At 35.2% G+C, this 19,812-nt stretch overlaps 1 protein-coding gene across 1 annotated transcript in view; it reads left to right on the top strand.

Annotated features, from left to right (window-relative positions):
- Positions 1-1,833: 1,833 nt before the first annotated feature.
- LOC148309621 (small G protein signaling modulator 2-like) overlaps positions 1,834-19,812 on the top strand; it is a 100,326-nt gene continuing 82,347 nt past the window's right edge. Inside the window, exons 1-2 of the mRNA XM_088259740.1 lie at positions 1,834-2,054; positions 11,772-11,998. Of these exons, the coding sequence (XP_088115866.1) occupies positions 2,036-2,054; positions 11,772-11,998 (246 nt within the window). The 5' untranslated portion in view covers positions 1,834-2,035. The remainder of the gene's footprint in view (positions 2,055-11,771; positions 11,999-19,812) is intronic.

Genomic DNA, 19,812 nt, shown 5'->3' with positions numbered 1-19,812 from the left:
ACTGTGCTATTGCCGTTTGGATATAAATTGACTAAGAAATTGAAAATCGTATACAGTGTAAGTATTTATTTACATATTATCAGGGCCAATTTTATTGAATTATAAAAACGTAGATTTTAATTGTCAGGTACGTAGTTAAGATTACTTGTAACTTAAGATAACTTGTAATTTAAACTTCAATGATATGTATTTAAAACCGAAGTAATATAAAGCGAATAGAATAAGTATTCAAATAATAATTTAATCATGAACTTATAAAACGGGCAACCACAAATAATAATATGTTATATTCCATAATATAATAAATTCATGCTCACGAAAAATATCCTCCATTTATTTTGATAAGTCCAAAATATTTATTTTATTATACGAACTCTATTATGAAGTATGCACACTAAAAGCTTTCAGTTTCACAAAAAAAGTAAAATATATGATCGAAGTTTGGATAGATTCGTATATTGTTATGGCCTACTACTAAGAACAATTGGAGTTACTGAGGTTTTAATATTTCCTATTTTAAGATGGAATTATTTTCTGAGAAGTGTAATACATAAGAGATAAGACGATATGCTTTTTGGAATTCCATTGCAATGACTTTTATTAGTGTTATATTCAATAAAAGATTTGTCTTACGACTTGCTTCCTATTTTTCTTTTTTCGTAATTCCACGTTTTTATTTAATCTGGTTGGAATCTGGAGATAAGTCGAAACATTCATATAAATCATTATATGGCCTGATGTCTAGGTGAGAACAAGCTGGGGATTGTTAGGATATACTTTTATGTTTTTAATATTACGGAATCGATTCATTTTAATATACGAGTATTTTTATTTGTGTATATTGTGTAGTAGCACAACAAGCACATTTTTTTAAATATTAATTTTGGTGGCTCTGATTTTGCGTATTCGTAATACTCTGTAATTTTGTCAACTCAGCTTAATATATATTTTTTTTAACTGATAACGTCTTATAGAAAAAATCTCCTAACCCTAACAAGGCTTTTCAATATTATTTATTTTGTATAAAGAGAGTTTTGAATTAATAATGCCTAATTCGTGTTTCTAATTTCCTAGTTTCATCGGGAATATTATATATCGCTCACTCCTTTCAAGAACGTCATAAATCAAAAATCGACAATTTTCAGTTGTGCATGTTTTCGGAATGCCCAGAAAATGTACTATATCCCAGCAAAAGCGGCATATTTTTTACTTAATATTTACCCGCTACAGGGGGAAAGTGTTGTTTTTGCATTTTGAAGATAAGGTTTTATTCAATTATTTTTTTAAAATATACTAAATATTTTTCAAATGGAGAAAAAACATTCAGGTTTTACTTAAAAAGATCTGTTACACAGTAAAAAGTTCAATAACTGGCTTGATATTTATTTTTAATAAATTGTATTATATTTTTAAACTTTAAAAACGTTCTCCTGAAAAATCACGTTTTTTTTATTTTTGACGTTCTTGAAAGTGAGCGATATGCGATATATGTGTAATCTGTTTAAATAAATAAATAAAATATTGTAATCTTAAAATATGTGTATTTCCATATGTATTCTACTTTATATTCACATTATGTTTTTCTGTAGTCTTTGTCAGCTTTCCCGCGCAAAGTAAATATCATGAACAACTTGCGATATCGTAAGCGGGAAGAATTAATACCAAATTTCTATTTTCCTCGGCGTGTATAGAATGTACGTAATATGGTATATAATCTTTAGTACGTAGATTGTAGATACTCCCTATGCCCTTAGCGCGGCAGTGTACACATCGCCTTACACTAACAGGTTACCGGTTGCCTATCAGTCGAGTTCCAGGCGCGCCCGCGGCAGGCGGATGTAGCAGAGATAACCGCACCACAAATGGCGTCATCGATTTTCAACAAAAACCGTTCGCCAGCCAACTAGCGACATTTAAATTAAGTACCATAGAGACAATAGTTTAATTCGCGGCAACATTTTGTGACGATTTAATCAAATTTAAAAAAAAGAATTAGGAGTAGAACGACACTCCCTGTCAAACCGCGAAATACGACATGGCGTCCCAGCAAGGAGGTGAGTTTTCCATGTTTTCGATTTTGTTTTTCTCGGACGTTTTGAAATGTCAGACGATATTGAGGTAACGCGCGGATGGATTTATTTCATAATTATTCGTAATAATCGCAATTGTTTTGCTAGTTTAACGATTGCGCCACGCTTTTCGTCCTGATAATTTGACATTTTAGATAACATCTGTTTGCATGTGGGCGATCTATTATTCCTGCATGCTTTGTATAGACGGTTGTAAAACAACTATGGTTTGTTTACCGGAGATTATGTGTACAATCAAATAACGATAAAAATTTACAAATAGTATTTTTATAAAATTTGTTTTTATTTTATTATTGTTAAATATTTTGAACAATATCATCGCGAAAAACACTACAACCTGTTATATTGTGTTCGGTGGGTAGTTTATTTATTTGAAAAAATATTAATGCTTGCCTTGTAACATTTAAAAAAATATTGTGCAATAATTTTATAGATTTTGAAATACTTTTGATAAATTAACAATAAAAAGGGCCTTGTTAATTTGCAAGATTTAGTTTTTACATTTTTTAATGTGTTCTGTGTATTGCGAGACTATGTATAATCAAATTGGTCAAATATGAGATGTTAGGGTTTGAAGTTTAGAAACGATTTAAATTATTTATGGTACTACCTAATTTTACTGATATTGCAGTTAAATAATTACATTGGTACATTTTATCGCATTTAGATAATACAATCCTAATGTTCTTTTCAAATCCCGGTACTTCGGGATTATAAAAAAATGAAATCCCGGGGATGGGTCTGGGACTGGGTAAAACTATTTTAGGATTTTATTTTATTTAAAATTGTAACGTAATACTACTACTACTACTACTACTACCATCACACCGTTTCCCCGCAGGGGTAGGCAGAGAGGATGGAACGCCACACTCTTCTGTCCTGACATACACTCCTCGCCTCCTTCACATCCATACATCTAGTCATATATGCCCTCCGATTACGCAGACTTTTGACACCGCCAGATTTTAGGTTCTGATTGATCTGATCGTGCCAAGTCTTTTTCGGTCGTCCACGTTCTGTTTTCCCTCTCACATTCGCCACATATATTTTCTTAGTCATTCTCTCGTTATCCATTCGCTCCACATGTCCATACCACCGCAAAGAACTCTTCCTAATCTTTTCAATTAATTGTAACGTAATAAATAATGGCATATCACATAAAATACCAAGACTACATATATTAAATTAAAATCATATTTAATATAAAATAAAAATTTTAGAATAAGCGGATCTAAGTACCTTTTTCTTTTAAACGTATAACTCATAAAGTAGGTAGGTACATATTTGCTAGCTTTTTTTCATTTTCATCTTTTTGATTTTTTGTTTTCTGTTAAAATCAAATATTGTAGTTCATATTAACACTTTTAATATAATTTTATTTCTGATAATATGTATTGTATTCTTGCCAGCACCCTTTATTATAACCCAAAATATAATGTTTACCCACACACAGGCCATGCCATGCCTTTGTGGGATCTTGTTTTGTATTAATATTTTATTGATGGAGAATTCAATGGAGAAAAAACCTTCAGCTTTTACCTGAAAAGATCTGTTGCACAGTAAAAAGTTCGATAAGTGGCTTGATATTTATTTTTAAAACATTGTAATATATTTTTAAACTTTAAAAACGTTCTCCTGAAAAATCAAGTTTTTTGATTTATGACGTTCTTGAAAGGAGTGAGCGACATATCAATCCCGAAAACTCCGGGATTAGAATCGTCTAACTCTTCTTTTTAACTAATGTTACGTGTTTTGATTTAAAGAGATCTACACGTATGAGAAATTTCCTCTTAATCCCGAAAAACCCGGGATTGGAATCTTTTAATATCCTAGTTCTGAATTAATTAACTTCTGAAGTAGGTACTTAATATTCTTCTTCTTCTTACCCTTATCCGCACCTAATGGTGCATAAGGCACTGCATCGTATTAACGCAGTGTTATCTTGATCGTTACTTAGGTGAAGGCAAGGTTATCACTCCTGCGCTTCAGGAACCAGTCCGGGGTAGTATTAAATAAGTAATAGAGTCATAATCACTCATATTTATTTTTACTCCCCCCCCCCAGGAATTGAACCCGAGACCTCCAGCATGGTAGCTAAACACGGTAACCATGACACCACGAAGGCGAACTTAATACACGTATGAGAAATTTTCTCTAAATCCCGATAACCCCGGGATCGGAAGTTTATAATCCCGGGTTATTAGGGACTGAAATAACTTTTGGATCCCGGGATTGTTTTCCCTAGTCACAGGTTGTATTGCGACATCCAATCACAGACAGTCATGGCGTCCGGCATGTATCTCCGCCTTCCCGCCACTGTGGTATGAATTGACAACCTGTGACGTCATAGAAGCGACGGGATATTTTATAATAAAAGTCTTAGCTATTTTTATTTGTATTTATTTTGATTGGCGGTGTCAGGGATATTGAAAGCTTTTAAATGTAAATTCACAGAAAATTTATTTTGTTTCACATTTTCAATAAATTTCGCAACTTAGTTAAAAAAATTGCTTTGCAAGTGAAGGTCTGTCAGGAAGCCAAGATCGGTTGTCCAAACTTAAAACACAGTAAAGCCGCTTGTGCACTACACGGAATTTTACCGTCCGGCAATCAGGTTTTGAAAAATGAAAGCGACTACGACAGTTTAGCGTGATCGAATTTACGCGCAACGTGTTCAGGCACCAATCAAGAGCACCGATCCGAAGAAAGATGGAAAAAAGCACAAGCCAATCCAAGCCAATCATTCGTTTTATGTTCTAAATGACGTACCGGACGGTAAAATTCCGTGTAGTGCACAAACGCCAATTTTTTGACTAAGTAGAATCTTCTTACAACATTTTGAGTGTGTCCAAATACTTGTTCACAAAATCTGAAATAGATGTCTCTATTGTGAAGTTCTAGTGATTCAATAACAATGTTTCAAAATTGGTTCATATATATATAGCGCTTCCAAGAATTTGAATCGTGTGGTTGTCAAAAATGGGTAGAATTGGTGAAATCGAAGAATCTACTTAGTCCAAAAATGCAAAAAAAAACGTTTTTCAAAAAAATGTCTCCTGAAAAATCAAGTTTTTTGATATATGACGTTGTTGAGAGGTATGTATGAGGAGATGCATGAACGTGGAAGAGGCGAAGAATGTTTGCAAGGACAGAGTGGTGTGGCGCTCTATTCTCTCTGCCTACCCCTGCGGGGAAGCGGCGTGATGGTTAGTTAGTTAGTTAGTTTTTTTTAAAGGAGTGAGCAAAATGTTAATAATACAATCAATTTGGCAAATATTTCTTTGGTAAAAATAAAAACAATTACCAATGCTTTCAATGTCTCTATCACTGTCACCGGGCATGTGAGGTAATAGGGTAATACCGAACGAAAGGTATTATCCTCCCAACACGTTCTAATACCCGAGGTGACAGTGATAGGGGACTAAGTCGTAATTGAATACCTGTAGCAATGTATTCATAAGGGCTTATAGGCGAATTCTTTTTACAAGCTTAACGATTGATACGTTTTTTTTGTCATCTCAACATAAATCAAGAAGAAGAATATGGAAGTCTGGGCATTTACGGGGCTTACGACCGTCATAGCCCGGTTTAAGTGATCACTTTATATGCGTAGTGAGTATTAGATGTAGATATTAGATGACAATATAACGCACGCGATACCTTTGCTGAAATTTGTGGAAATTGAACTAATGTGCAAATAGCCGCAAGTTCAAAACAGTAGTTTTGAGATAAACGAGTTTATAATTAACTTAAAATGATGTTTTTTGCCAAAACATGTATCAAATTAATACAATTTTGCGGCTATTTTATAATATTTCGGTAAAGGAAAGATATAGAGCAAAATCTGTGATTGTATATGATAGAGGCCAGTTATAAGAATGCTTTGAGCTGTGTTAAGCCAAACAGTCGCAACTTGAGTTACGGCTAGTTGCTTTTACACATTAGTGAAGGTTATTTATAGGAGGTTATTTCGATTTTTTTATTTATGGTTTTTCGAATGACTTTTACAGAATAAACACTTAAAAATTTTCGTTTGGGTCTTACTCGCAATAATATTATTAATTACGCGTCCGGCTGCGCGGAGAGCCAGCCAGTCGCCACCTCTCGCCCGCTTTTTTTTTGGAATAAATATTTATTTTGCTTTGTTTTTGAGCATGCATATTGAAAAAATATTTTCACATTTTTTTAAAACACATTGACTTTCAATAACTCTTCTTTTCAAAACCATAAATTTATTTCAAAGTAACTAACTAACTAACTAACTAACGATCACGCCGCTTCCCCGCAGGGGTAGGCAGAGAGAATAGAGCGCCACACCACTCTGTCCTTGCAAACATTCTTCGCCTCTTCCACGTTCATGCATCTCCTCATACATACCCGCCGATTGTTACGACTCCTAACCTGACCACTTTTAAGTATTTGGCATACCTGATCGTGCCATGTTTATCTCAGTCTTCTTCTGCTTCTTTTCCCACTAACATTCGCCATTTATTTTATTTGCCATTTATTTCGAAGTAAAACTTAGTATTTTAGTACGAAAACGATGTTTTAATAAAAAAAAGTGAAATGTTACCAGGGTTTTAAAGAAAATTTAGTTGGGCTTTTAACTTTTTCTTCGAATTTTTTATTTGATTTATTTCAATGAAAAACTTTTTTTTTCAGTACCAAAACGGGTCTTTAAGCATGAAATACAAGGTTGAAAGAATATCAAGTGATTTAACGTACGTTGGGCCATAAACTTAACGAATCGCCATCGATAAAAAGTTACGTTGGTTTCGATTATAATAAGTGGCGGTAATTTAGTAGAAAAATGAAGATTTTTAATGGATGAGGGTAGGTGAGAAATGGAGATCCTGTTTCGCTCTTTGTTGATCGTATGTATTCGGACAATATACGTTCGTGTATGGTATACGTCGATGTGTGTGTGTTCTTGAAATAAACGGTCACCCTCACCCTCCGGAAAGTATGTATGTTATACATCTACATCTACATAGTGCCTACCTACCGTGACCTCGAGTCGAAGTCTGAGGTGCAATTAAAATTGCTAAGCTGTATTTTGCGTTTGATATACGTTTTACAATGGCGATGTAATTTTTCGTCCGTATTGTAATGATTAGCACGCTCGGCTAGCGTTCTGGAGGTCCAGGGTTCGATTATCAGGGGTGGGCCAAATAAATATGAGTGATTTTTCACTCTAATATTTATTCAATATTAACCTGGATTGGTACCTGAAGCGGAGGGCTGATCACCTTTCCTTCATGTGTTAACGATCAAGATAACACTGCGTTTGTATGATGTAGTGCCCTATGCACCATTGGGGTGCGGATAAGGGTTTGATGTAATTTTTGTCAGTATGTCTTCTTCTTCCTGGCTCCATCCCAACTTATCGTCTTTGTAAACTGTAAGGGTCAGCTCTCCTCGTCCTCAGGTTGTAGGTCCTTCTATCATGGACAACGTCACCTAGGCTATGCCTTCGAATCATGTCATATTTCTGTAGCTTTTAAGCACTTACCCCAGATAGGACATCTTCCGGACTTTGATATTAGTCAGCAAGTGTCTTCCCACTCTTGCTCTTTGGAGCACATTCACGTTGCTGACCATATCGGTCCATAGAATGCGTACCATTTTACGATGTAGCCAGTATCTTCTTCCATGCTCCATCCCAACTTATCGTCTTTGTAGATTGTTAAGGTCAGCTCTCCTCGTCCTCAGGTTAAAGGTCCTTCTTTCATGGACAACATGGTCATGCATTCGAATAATCTTATCTTTCTGTAGCACACATGATTTTTTTGGTCTTCCTCTAGATGTCTTTCGAGGGAGATCCATAGCGATCGCCTGTGATTTGCTGATGAATGTTGACAAATCCAAAGTCATAGTTTTTGAAAGAGATGAATGTAGATCTGGGTTAAGCGTAAGGATACTTGGCTGCGTATACATTGTTTTTTAACACATTTTTGATGTGCCTCTGATTGGAAACAGCTATATAAGGTATCAAACGTTTTGATCAATATCGCTGGCCTGTTTTTGGTTGGTTGGATGATATTGCTTTTAAGCAATAATACTTACTAATAGCCAATGTACTTATTTCTTTTCTGTACATGAAGTTTAAATAAATCAAAATAAATAAATAAATTAGCAAAAACTGTAGCCTCGATATTATTGATCAAGTTTGTAATTATAAATAATAATTAAATTCGACTAAGCGGTAATTTAATTTCAAAGCGTTTTATACCTCGTAATCTACTAATTTACCTGAGGGTTAATTTAATTACTTGTTCCTAGTACCGGGTGAAATTTAATAAATATCATTTTAAAGATCACAGAGATCTTTAATTGCTTTAATTTATTATTCGTCTTAACGAAGAAAGCTCACGTTAACAGCTTACGATAAAACGGCTTAAATATTTACAATCTAAACTTGTTCAGATTCAATTTAAATTAATGGCGAAAGATGGTTCAAATGGTACCATCTGGGTGGTTTTGAGGTAGTAAGGAAAGTGGCATTTTATTCACCCACTACAGGTTTTTAACTTTAAATTGGACGTTTTACAAACCAAATTAAACGGTATATTGAATTTTATATATTTTAAAAATTTTAATAAATAAATTCAAAGTAGTACTCATGATTCAAAGTAGTAGTATGAAAATCTTGTCTGAAAACTTAAGTACACATCACGCGCACAGACTATAACAGCGCGCCGCGTAGGCTTGCCAACTTTACTACTAACGCCCTTGCTAGTCTTAATATAAGAATAATAATAATAAAAGATGTGGGCAGGTATTCACACGGTGTGTATTCATTCATTCAAACCCTTATCCGCACCCCAATGGTGCACATGGCACTGCATCATATAAACGCAGTGTTATCGTGATCGTTAACATGAAGGAAACGTGATCAGCCCTCCGCTTTAGATACCAGTCCAGGGTAATATTGAATAAATATTGGAGTGAAAAAATCACTTATATTTATTTGACCCTCCCTGGGAATCGAACCCAGGACCTCCATTACGGTAGCCGAACATGCTGACCACTACACTATGGAGGCGGACACGGTGTATATAGATAGTACTAATATTTTTTAAAGCATTCTAACTTTTTTGGAAGGCAACTATGCTGACCATTACACCGTTCTGGAGGTCCCGGGTTCGAATAAATATTAGTGTTTTTTTCACTGTAATATTTATTCAATATTACCCTGGACTGGTACCTGAAGCGGAGGGCTGATCACCTTTCCTTCATGTGTAAACTATCAAGATAACTCTGCGTTTATGTGACGTGTGACAGTGCCCTATGCACCATTGGGGTGCGGATTAGGGTTTTATTAACTTTTTTTTATAAAATACAATATAACGTCCAATTTGAAGTAAAAAAACTCGTTTCAAAGGTGACCTTAACATATCGCTCACTCCTTTCAAGAACGTCATAAATCAAAAATCGTCAATTTTGAGTTGTGCATGTTTTCGTAATGCCCAGAAAATGTATTATATCCCAGCAAAAGAGGCATATTTTTAACTTAATATTTACCCGCTACAGGGCAGAAAGTGTTATTTTTGCATTTTGAATAAAAGGTATTGTTTAATTATCTTTTAAATACACTAAATATTTTTCAAATGGAGAAAAAATATTCAGGTTTTACCTAAAAAGATCTGTTTCACAGTAAAACGTTAAATAAGTGGCTTGATATTTATTTTTAATACATTGTATTTTATGTTTGAACTTTAAAAACGTTTTCCTGAAAAATCAAGTTTTTTTATTTATGACGTTCTTGAAAGGAGTGAGCGATATGTAGTAAAGACCCATTGCTTATATGAGAAGGGCTGAAAACATGCGATGCCTTCCTCTTAGAGTTTAATTATTTTAACCTGATCAGTGCTTACCCAAAGCTTCTTTCTTTAGCATATTTAGACATTTACAGAACCTTTGCTATCCACTTAAAAAAAACTATTGCATGGGTTGGAAAATATTACAACAATGTTTGTGACCTCTTTTTAAATATGTTTTTTGGTGCAATACGTTAATTATAAATATAGTAATAAAATAAATAGTAAGTAAATATTATCCATGCAATGTGGAGTATTTAAATCATGCATGCAATTTTGAGAATTTAAATTATTTGAGAAAAAAATTACAGTTCATTCTAAAAGATGTAAAATGTTGCCAGTACTAAAACAAAATATTCGAATTATCCATGAAACAATTTAAAAATAAACTGAAAAGTTTTTTTCTGTGTTGGGAATTATTCAGACAACGATCGAAACTATCGCATAAAAATAGACTCGACTCTTTTGTTTGATACGAATAGTATACCTACGATAATAAAGAGGCAATTTGACTTCGATAGTCCTGTAAGCTGCTCTTGGGACCCTTTTGTGTTCATGGCGTATAATGTATTTTATAAGTAGGAAGTACGATGTGACTTTAAGAGAGCTTTTCCTATTACTCCTTAAGAACTCATTATTTTCTTACTATTATTAATACCTCCGTTTTTATATTTCCCGGAAATATCATTAATTTGACAGTATTATTTTTTGACATCTCATCAAAGATGAAGAAGAATATGGAAGTCTGGGCATTTACGGGGCTGACGACCGTCATAGTATAATATGAAAATAACTCCTGTAATTGGAGATAATCCAGATTTGGACACACTCAAAATGTTGTTAATTTTACAGTGTATTCCATAGAACAATTTTTAAAATGATGTTTATTTTACAATTAAGGAAGGGATCATTGAAGAGGAATTTAAATAGCTTACTCATCCACATGTAATGGCAGCTACAGAGGGAGCCGGAATGCAAATGGCGGCTGTAATTTTTTCTGTATTGTCTCTAGTCCAAACGTTCACGTATGAATTAAAATTAAAATTGAAATTGAAATCACCCGGCGTGTTAAAACACGCCGGGTGATTTTTTGTTGATGTTCGTGTCATAAAAGTGAAAGCACCGTGTAATTTTAACCAATTAGTAGTCCTTGTCATCTCAAAATTCACACGTGAACGTGATGCACCAGAGACAATACAGAAAAAAAATACAGCCGCCATATGCATTCCGGCTCCGTCTGTACCAAGCAAAAGAGGCGATATCTAAAGATAATATTATATAAAATATAAATTATCGGGTCAAATTATAAGCTTTAATAATAAAAATGAAAATGATATTTTCTGGCGTTTCTCATATGTGTGATTATACTCCAGGATTCGGACATCACATACTAATAAAAGAGTGTTTGCTCAATGAAAATTTTCTTTTTATCTCACCAATAGATGTATCTAGTGAAGTTCTAGTGATTCAAGAACAATGTTTCGAAATTGGTTCATAAATATAGAACTTCCAAGAATTTGAGTAGTGTGGTTGTCAATAATGGGTAGAATTGGTGAATGTTACACGTGTGTAAAGTGATCAGTTAAACCAGCCTATGACGGTCGTCAGCCCCGTAAATGCCCAGACCAAACACCATTTTTGTTTTCAGAATCGTTGTTTCTTATAAAAACATGATTTTTTCGTCATTGTTGTATAAATTTCAACTAGGTAGAGACATATTTATGACGATAAAAGTTATTAAAAAAATGCCTCCAGTATTCGAAGCATCGCACGATAATAAACAAAAAAAATACTACAAAAATTTTGTACATCGGGTTTGGTGTAATCATCTTCATTTTTTTTGTTCATTTTCTTTTCCCAGATACGGCTGCGGTCGACTTCAAGGACCGCCTGATTTGCAATGTGAAGCGCGAAGTGAAGCAGGTGATGGAGGAGGCCGTCACCAGGAGGGGGGTCCGCGAGGACTCGGGCGCTGTGACGGCGCTGTGCGCGGCCGTGGAGGCCTGCCTCGGCCAGGGGCTGCGCAGGAGGGCGCTCGGCCTCTTCAAGACGTCCTCCACGACGGCGCTGCTGCACAAAGTGGCCAAAGTAAGATATTAAATTGACTAATTAATCTCTTTGAACTTATGAATGTTTTTGTTTGTAAAATATCTCTGTGTTTCACAGGGTTCACGAGTGAGTCATATGTTTTCAGAACATAAATCATACCTGACTTCTTATAAATAAAATAAAATATATATCAACACTTCGCTGCCGGGTTAGGGAAGCAATATTTCCCGTTATTTTTCTTGATGATATAGATAAATATTTTCCAAAAACTCAAAAGTCTTTAAAGTTGTCTTTTCATCCACACTGATATAACGTCTAATGCCGACTAATCCGAATAATATATAAAATACACATCACGCGCTTGCGCGTGATAGGCTTCTCTTGATGGCACCAATTCACGCGCCTGCGCGTGAAAGAGAGGGAATGAGTTAAAAACACGCATTTTTATAAAATTTATTTTCTTGTAAAAAATTATTGTTTTTTAAAATAAATTATGCCATATTTTTACAGAGTATATAATTTTTTTTATTAAACCAGCCATTGGTTACATCGTAACCGACATCCCAATCTAGTGAGACGTAATGACGTCAAAGCGATGGTAAAAAAATACGTGAATAACAAAAAAAAATAGTATTATATTTGTAACATGGCTGTACAAAAAATAGATGAAGATAACATAATTGGGTAAAATATCTATCTAGAATCTCCATTTTACGAAATTCAATATTCAGTTTCACAAAGTCTTCAATAGTATTTGTCAAATTTAAGTACACATTTGAAATAATTATCAGCCTCGCTTACGTTATAATTTATCACTCATTTAGGTTTTAATCCAAATTTCTCCTCTCGTATCTGGTTGAGAGAGGATAAATCTTCATTTTGCGCTTTGGTGGTATCACCCCAACCCAAAGTAATAAATAATAACACAATTAGACTTGTAATCTCTCCGGCTCGTCAGACCGTCCATCTGTACTTTCCGAGATGAGAATGCGGCGGAAGAGATAGATATCAATTATTAACGTGTATTTGGTTAGCTGACGAAGGGCATGCCGCTAAATTAATTTTGGGAATTTTGGTGAGTTAGCTTATGTCGCTCACTCCTTTTAAGAACGTCATAAATCAAAAAACTTGATTTTTCAGGGGAACGTTTTTAATGTTTAAGAATATAATACAATGTATTAAAAATAAATATCAAACCACTTATTGAACTTTTTACTGTGCAACAGATCTTTTTAGGTAAAAGCTGAAGGTTCTTTCTTCATTTGAAAAATATTTAGTACATTTAAAAAAATAATTTAATAATGCCTTTTCTTCAAAATGCAAAAACAATACTTTCTGCCCTGTAGCGGGTAAATATTAAGTTATAAATATGCTGCTTTTGCTGGGATATAGTACATTTTCTAGACATTCTAAAAACATGCACAACTGAAAATTGACTAATTTTGATTTATGACGTTCTTGAAAGGAGTGAGCGATGTATTCATATCGATATTTTATTGCTTCTTAGCGATAAGCCCGCCAAATTGTACATTTCGGTATAAGAAATAAAAAAAACCAGATGTAGGAAAAATTTATGTTAGATAAAGTCACATAAATTGAACAAATGTATAAAATGTTTCAGTGATAGTGTTCATATTTCAATGAATGAATTTTCGAACAATTATTTTTTCAAAATACATGTATCTTTACTCATAATCTATTTAAAATATGTATATTAGTGAACATGTTTTTTTTTGGTAAACTGATATGCGTATTTGGGAACTTGGAAGATATCGCGTTTAGGCAATCAGCACGCCAATGCATCTATTCTGTCCACATAAGAAAAAGTGCTCTTCCATAAAGAAGTTGGAAATAAGCGTGGAAGAATACCGAGGAAAACTTCGCATGATCAAGTTTTTCGAATACTTGGACGTGGTTAGGTTAGGAGTCGGAATAATGGGGGGGTATGTATAAAGAGATGTATGAATGTGAAAGAGGCGAAGTTTGTTTGCCTTTGCAAACTGTCTTTACAGTGGTATTTTATTTGAAACGGTATAATGGTAAATAAGTCAGTTTGATGTTTATGCAGTGTCGAACAGATTAATTGAAATTTCGTATTTTCAACACCTTCTAAAAAATTGTTTTGTGGGTGTTCCTCGTATTATGGACCAGGGCTGCTTCTTTCAGTGACTGAGATGATAAATAGCAAGAAATATCACCCAATTCTACTGAAAAAGATACTACTAGATTTACAAAAACGAGGGTTGAATGGTAATGGAATATTTCAGCAGGATTGAACCCCCTGCCACATATCCAAAAAAAATATGAAAATTTTCACACAAAAACAATGAACTATGTTGGACTGGTCAATAATGTTACCAGACATAAACCTAATTGAAAATCTATCGGCGATCTGTAAGAATCGGCTCTCCTTAATTGATTGCACTACTCATTTTGTCCATTATTCAAGTATGGTTTCGAGACGAAAAAATGTCCCCTACGTGCCAAAACCTTATATAATACATGCCAAGAAAAGTCAAATCTTTGATTGAGTCCAAATGAGATCATATTAAATATTGATTTGTGATATAACTAATAAACAAAAGGTTTTACAAAACTGTTCGATACTGTATCATCTGTATAATATAATTTTTGTTTCACATTTTTCGAGGCAGGGATTCCTAGGCTCGTTTAAGAAAACTTGTTTAAGTTTAATATTTATAGGAATCGCAAAGATTTATTTTCTTTATTTTACTATACAAGTTTGTAAGGTATTACTATTAAATTGAAAATATAAAATATTACTTTTTTGTTGTTTTTTGCGTTGGATTGAAATTTTTCATTGTTATGCAGATTGCCTAAGGGCAGGCGTAGATTTAAATTGGATGAAAAATACGTCCATTTGATACTGTGTAGACTGTAGGTCATTTCAATGTGATTCATTTTTTCTTATCTTTCTAGGAAATATTCTACCATTATTATTAGCTGTTTTCGTCAACTTATTTTTAAAAACAAAAAGTTTTGAAAATAAATCTGTGAAAACATCGTCGCTGAGCCATGAAATAGTTTATACGGAAGAATAAGCGTTTTTTTTGTAATGTAGGATTTTTAATAATATTCCCTATTAATATTTTCCCTTTTGGATTTTAATTTTTAATTATTTTAATAAATATAATAAAACCCTTACCCGCACCCCAATGGTGCATAGGGCACTGTGTCATATAAACGCAGTGTTATCTTGATCGTTTACACATGAAGGAAAGGTGAGCAGCCCTCCGCTTCAGGTACCAGTCCATGGTAATATTGAATAAATATAACAGTGAAAAAATCACTGATATTTATTTTACCCCCCTTGGGAATCGAACCCGGGACCTCCAGAACGGTAGCCAAGCGTGCTGACCATTACACTACGGAGGCGGACCGAATCTGAATTATTTTACGATTACTATTTTTCATATCACATTTTTTTATTTTACTTTAATTGAAAGTATACAATTTATTCTAATGTTAATAACTAACAGAGCTTAAACTAAAATCAGATTTCAATGGTAACATTATTCTTCTCTATGAAAATTAAACACTTGAATGTACCACTGTAATGAGTTTTATTTATATAAACGAATAGTTTTAATTTGTACCAGAAGATGAAAACATCTGTCGTTTTTGAAACTAGTCGTAAATATAAATAAAACTCATTCAAGTGGTATATTCAAGTGTTTAATTTTAATAAAATAATCATGTCATTCCACAAAGTTTATGCCGAATCGATAAATAATATTATTCTTCTCTCTCTCTAACCGTTATCCACGCCCATTGATGCATAGAGCACTGAATGGTACTGACGCAGTTTTATCTTGATCGTTACTTACATGAATGCAAAGTTATCGCTTCTGCGCTTCGTGGACCAGTTCAGGGTAATATGAAATAAATATTACAGTGTAAATCACTAATATTTATTTCCCCCCCTGAGAATCGAAACCTAACTACAGCATGGTAGCTAAACACGCTAACTACTACATCACTGAGGTGGATTTATTAATAATTAACAGAGTTTAACACTTTGACTGCCAGCAGTGTCAGCCACCGTTAGCCGACACAAGGTATTTCAAATTCATTTCGTCGGCCACCGGAGGCTGACACTTTGTACCTTATATTTTCATAAAAAGTCAAAATAAGGTAAAATAACTCGACACTGGCTAGAACACTCAAGATGGGTGAAAATCCATTAAAAAGAAGGAGAAGAATATATGGTACAAAGTGTCAGCCTCCGGTGGCCGACGATACGCAATTGATATGTATTGTGTCGGCTACCAGTGGCTGACACCTGCAGTGTTAAACAAAAACCAGATTTTAATAGTAACATAACACTTACAGTAAAATAACAATTATATAAAATGCAGTTTACCAAGAAATTTCAGTAAAAAACATAATACAAATATATTTTTTTTTGAAAGGTACTCTTGCTCTTTTCCGAGCCCTCGCAAACTCTAAGCTAGCTCTGTTTTTCAGATTAGCTGAAATTTTCCGAATTAGTTCTAGAAAAGTTGACAAATTCCCTCGAAGGATAGTCCGGACAAAAAGGACCTTTTTGTTGAGCAATCGATTAACTGTAGCGTTTTGTTAACGTTAGGTCGTTTTTGCCCAACAGGCCGGGACGGGTGAGTGACTCGAATACCTTAGTAAGCTTTATAAGTCGACCCTTACAATAACAAGGTCCCAACAAATATTTTAAACCTTTTTCAAAACGTTACACGTCACAGGCATAATTTTTATTTTATTTTATTTATTTGATTTATTTCAAAACATATTACACACATAAATCATATAAACATATAACATTCCCGATGAGTAATTTCTATTTCTCATTTTGGGACATGGGATTAAGGTTAACAAGACTGGAACACAAATAATAAAGTAACAATTTTTTTTAATAACCAAAAGTAATACTAATACATGACAAAATATAAAAACAATAAACAGGTATAATAAATAGGCACAAGAAGCACATTTAAAATAAACAAATAATAACGTCAACCTACCGAGAAAACTGACTATTCGAAAAAATAATATAAACAGATTGGTATGAGCAGATAACATCGGACTAGGTGTCTATTTTTGTTAATAATATGATTATTATTTATTATATCAGATTTTAAAAAAAAATTACCTAACGTCTAATGACTCTGAAATCTTGCTACGGCTTATCCAACATCGCTTATCATGACCCTACTCAGGCTTCAACTTTTTAAGTTTCATAGCCGACTCGTGAGTGGATTTACTCTTTATGTTTAAAGTTACTATAATTTCATGTAATTCATTAATGAAAATTCCAGGCAAAAATACTCGCTATTATATCAGTTACTGAATTATTTACTTTATGAATGATTTGTCAATATTATAGGTGTCTTTACTTGATATCAAAAATATATCGTTCTTTATATATGAAAGAAGATGAACGTCTGACCATTACAGGGTGAAACGGGGAATGTTATTGACTTATGCAGGTATATTACTACCAGAAATACCATTTTTAACGTGTCTCAACATGATATGAAATATCCATCTTTCTTTTATATAAAAGATGATGGAAGTCTGAGCATCCTAAATCGTAAACCCTGAAAAGAACTGACTTCCATCTTCTTTCATATAATAATAACGATTCGAAACATCTATCGTTCTTTTTATATGAAAGAAATGGAGATCTGACCTTTCCAAGGCTTACGATCTGGGATGCTCCGACTTCCATCTTCTTTCACATAAAAATTACGATTCGAAACATCTATTGTTCTTTTTATATGAAAGAAGATGGAGGCCTGACCTTTTCAGGTCTTACGATCTGGGACGCTCCGACTTTCATCTTCTTTCAAATTAAAATAACGATTCGAAACATCTATCGTTCTTTTTATATGAAAAAAGATGAAGGTCTGACCATTCCAGGGCTTACGATCAGGGATGCTCCGACTTCCATCTTGTTTCATATAAAAAGAACAATAAATGTTTCATATCAAGTTGATAAAGTTGTGAAATATTGGCCTTTTTTATTTTTAAACGACAAATTCTATTTTTTGTATTGTACAAGCTTTCAGGCAGCGATTGTTTACGTTACATTGAAAAATTGTAGGACATTCTTTTAATACGCCAACAGTAATATATTGCTAACATTCCATACTATTTTTCATACAGATTTTTCGTTTATACAAAATTCTTCAGGAAAATGTTGAATGAAGGAATGTATTCAGCTTATTGAATTTTTTATCCTCTCGGTATTTTTAATATTAAATCCTTCAAAAATGAACCTATTTTTAAACTCACTTTATTTTGAGTTCTTTTTTAAGATAAATATTTGTACTGTATTAAAAATATACACAAAATATTTCAATTTAATTCTATTTTCATATGGTTAAGCATCCATCAAAATCAGGAATCAGATGGTCAGGCGCCGTGGCGTAGTTGGGTAGACGCTCGACTGCGAAACTGGCGTCGAGGTTTCGATTCCCGCCTGTTGCGCACAATTTAAATATATAACTGCCGGTCGTCACCCACTCTCAGCCCCAGCTCCTACCCTTTGTAAGAGGGAGGGAAAGCCCGCTCGCGCTTCGTTCGCTCCCTTGCTAGCCCTGAAAAGGGCCTTTCAGCAGTCCTGGTCCGACTCGCTGATGCAACAAGAGGAGACGAAATCAGCTCGAGCCAAATTTCCGTTCGAAATCATCGTTCACCTTAACAGTCTTGAAAAAGACTTTCTAGCAATCCTGGTCCGACTAGCTAGTTCGATAAGGTGAAGCGATGAAATCTCGGGAGAACTCGGCGGCAGCGAAAGGAGAACACAGCGAGGTAAATGAAAACACGGAGGTCGACTTCAGACTGATTTATTAAATAATTAAGGCTGCATAGCCGGCACGGTTTCATACCGTGTCGGCGTTTTACGGCGCTGTATAACGGTAAAGTACCGTTACACAGGTAACGGTACAATCCCGTTATCCGAGGCTTTGTCCGTACGGGCCCCTCTATGCGGCCGACCGCGCTCCCCGCTCCCCGCTCTCCCTTCCGGGCGGGCAGAGCTCAGTCGACGCATTCGCCCCGTACGGACCACATCAAAATACATATAAAACACGACGCTTGACAATTTGGTGCTTAATGCTAACTTATTTCTATGATGCTACAATACAATTATTTTATTCTTAAAATATCTTAAACTAGCCTATTCTACGTCGGCTACACTTCCAAAAGTCCGATACACTCCCCCCGTGCAGCTCGTCTGCTCCCTCAATCGGTAGGATCTTTTGGGCTCCCGGCTGCGTTGAGGACCGCTATTTTGACGGCTGGCCTCGTGAAGGTCCCCTGCGCCGACTTCAGCGTCACCACCCGCACTTTCAGAGTGGCGTGAAAGGCTCGTTTAACCGATCTAACGAGCCTTTCCCACGCTCCCCCCATGTGGGGAGCCGCTGGTGGTATGAACTTCCATTCTATCTTTTCTGCTGCAATTCCTCTACGGCACTGCAAGTGGTCTTGCGGCGGCATCGTTGTCTGGCTGGACATCTCCGGCATGCAAAGGTGATGCGCCGCGAGAAGATTTCTGCGATCCTCCGGCAGCATCCAAGGTGGGCTGGACAGCCCCAGCTGCTCGACATGTTGACCGGATATCTCCCGCCGGTCAAGGCGATGCGCCGCGCCAGAATCCAGGTGGCCCCACGGCAGCATCGGCGGGCCGGACATCTCCGGTTCTGTGATATGATGTGCCGAGCCACGATCCAGGTGGCCCCTCGACAACATCGGGGTTAGGCCGGGCAACTTCGGCTCTGCGCTGTGATGCGCCGCGCCACGATACGGGTGGCTCGTCGACGTCATCAGTGGGGGGTCGGACAACAGCTCCGATC

Source organism: Brachycentrus maculatus, unplaced genomic scaffold (genome assembly GCF_059751285.1).
Source record: "Brachycentrus maculatus isolate JH-2025_06_01 unplaced genomic scaffold, ASM5975128v1 h1tg000119l, whole genome shotgun sequence".
NCBI lineage: Eukaryota > Metazoa > Arthropoda > Insecta > Trichoptera > Brachycentridae > Brachycentrus > Brachycentrus maculatus.
Note: the sequence above shows the minus strand (reverse complement) of the source record. Positions and strands in the feature narration are given on the sequence as shown.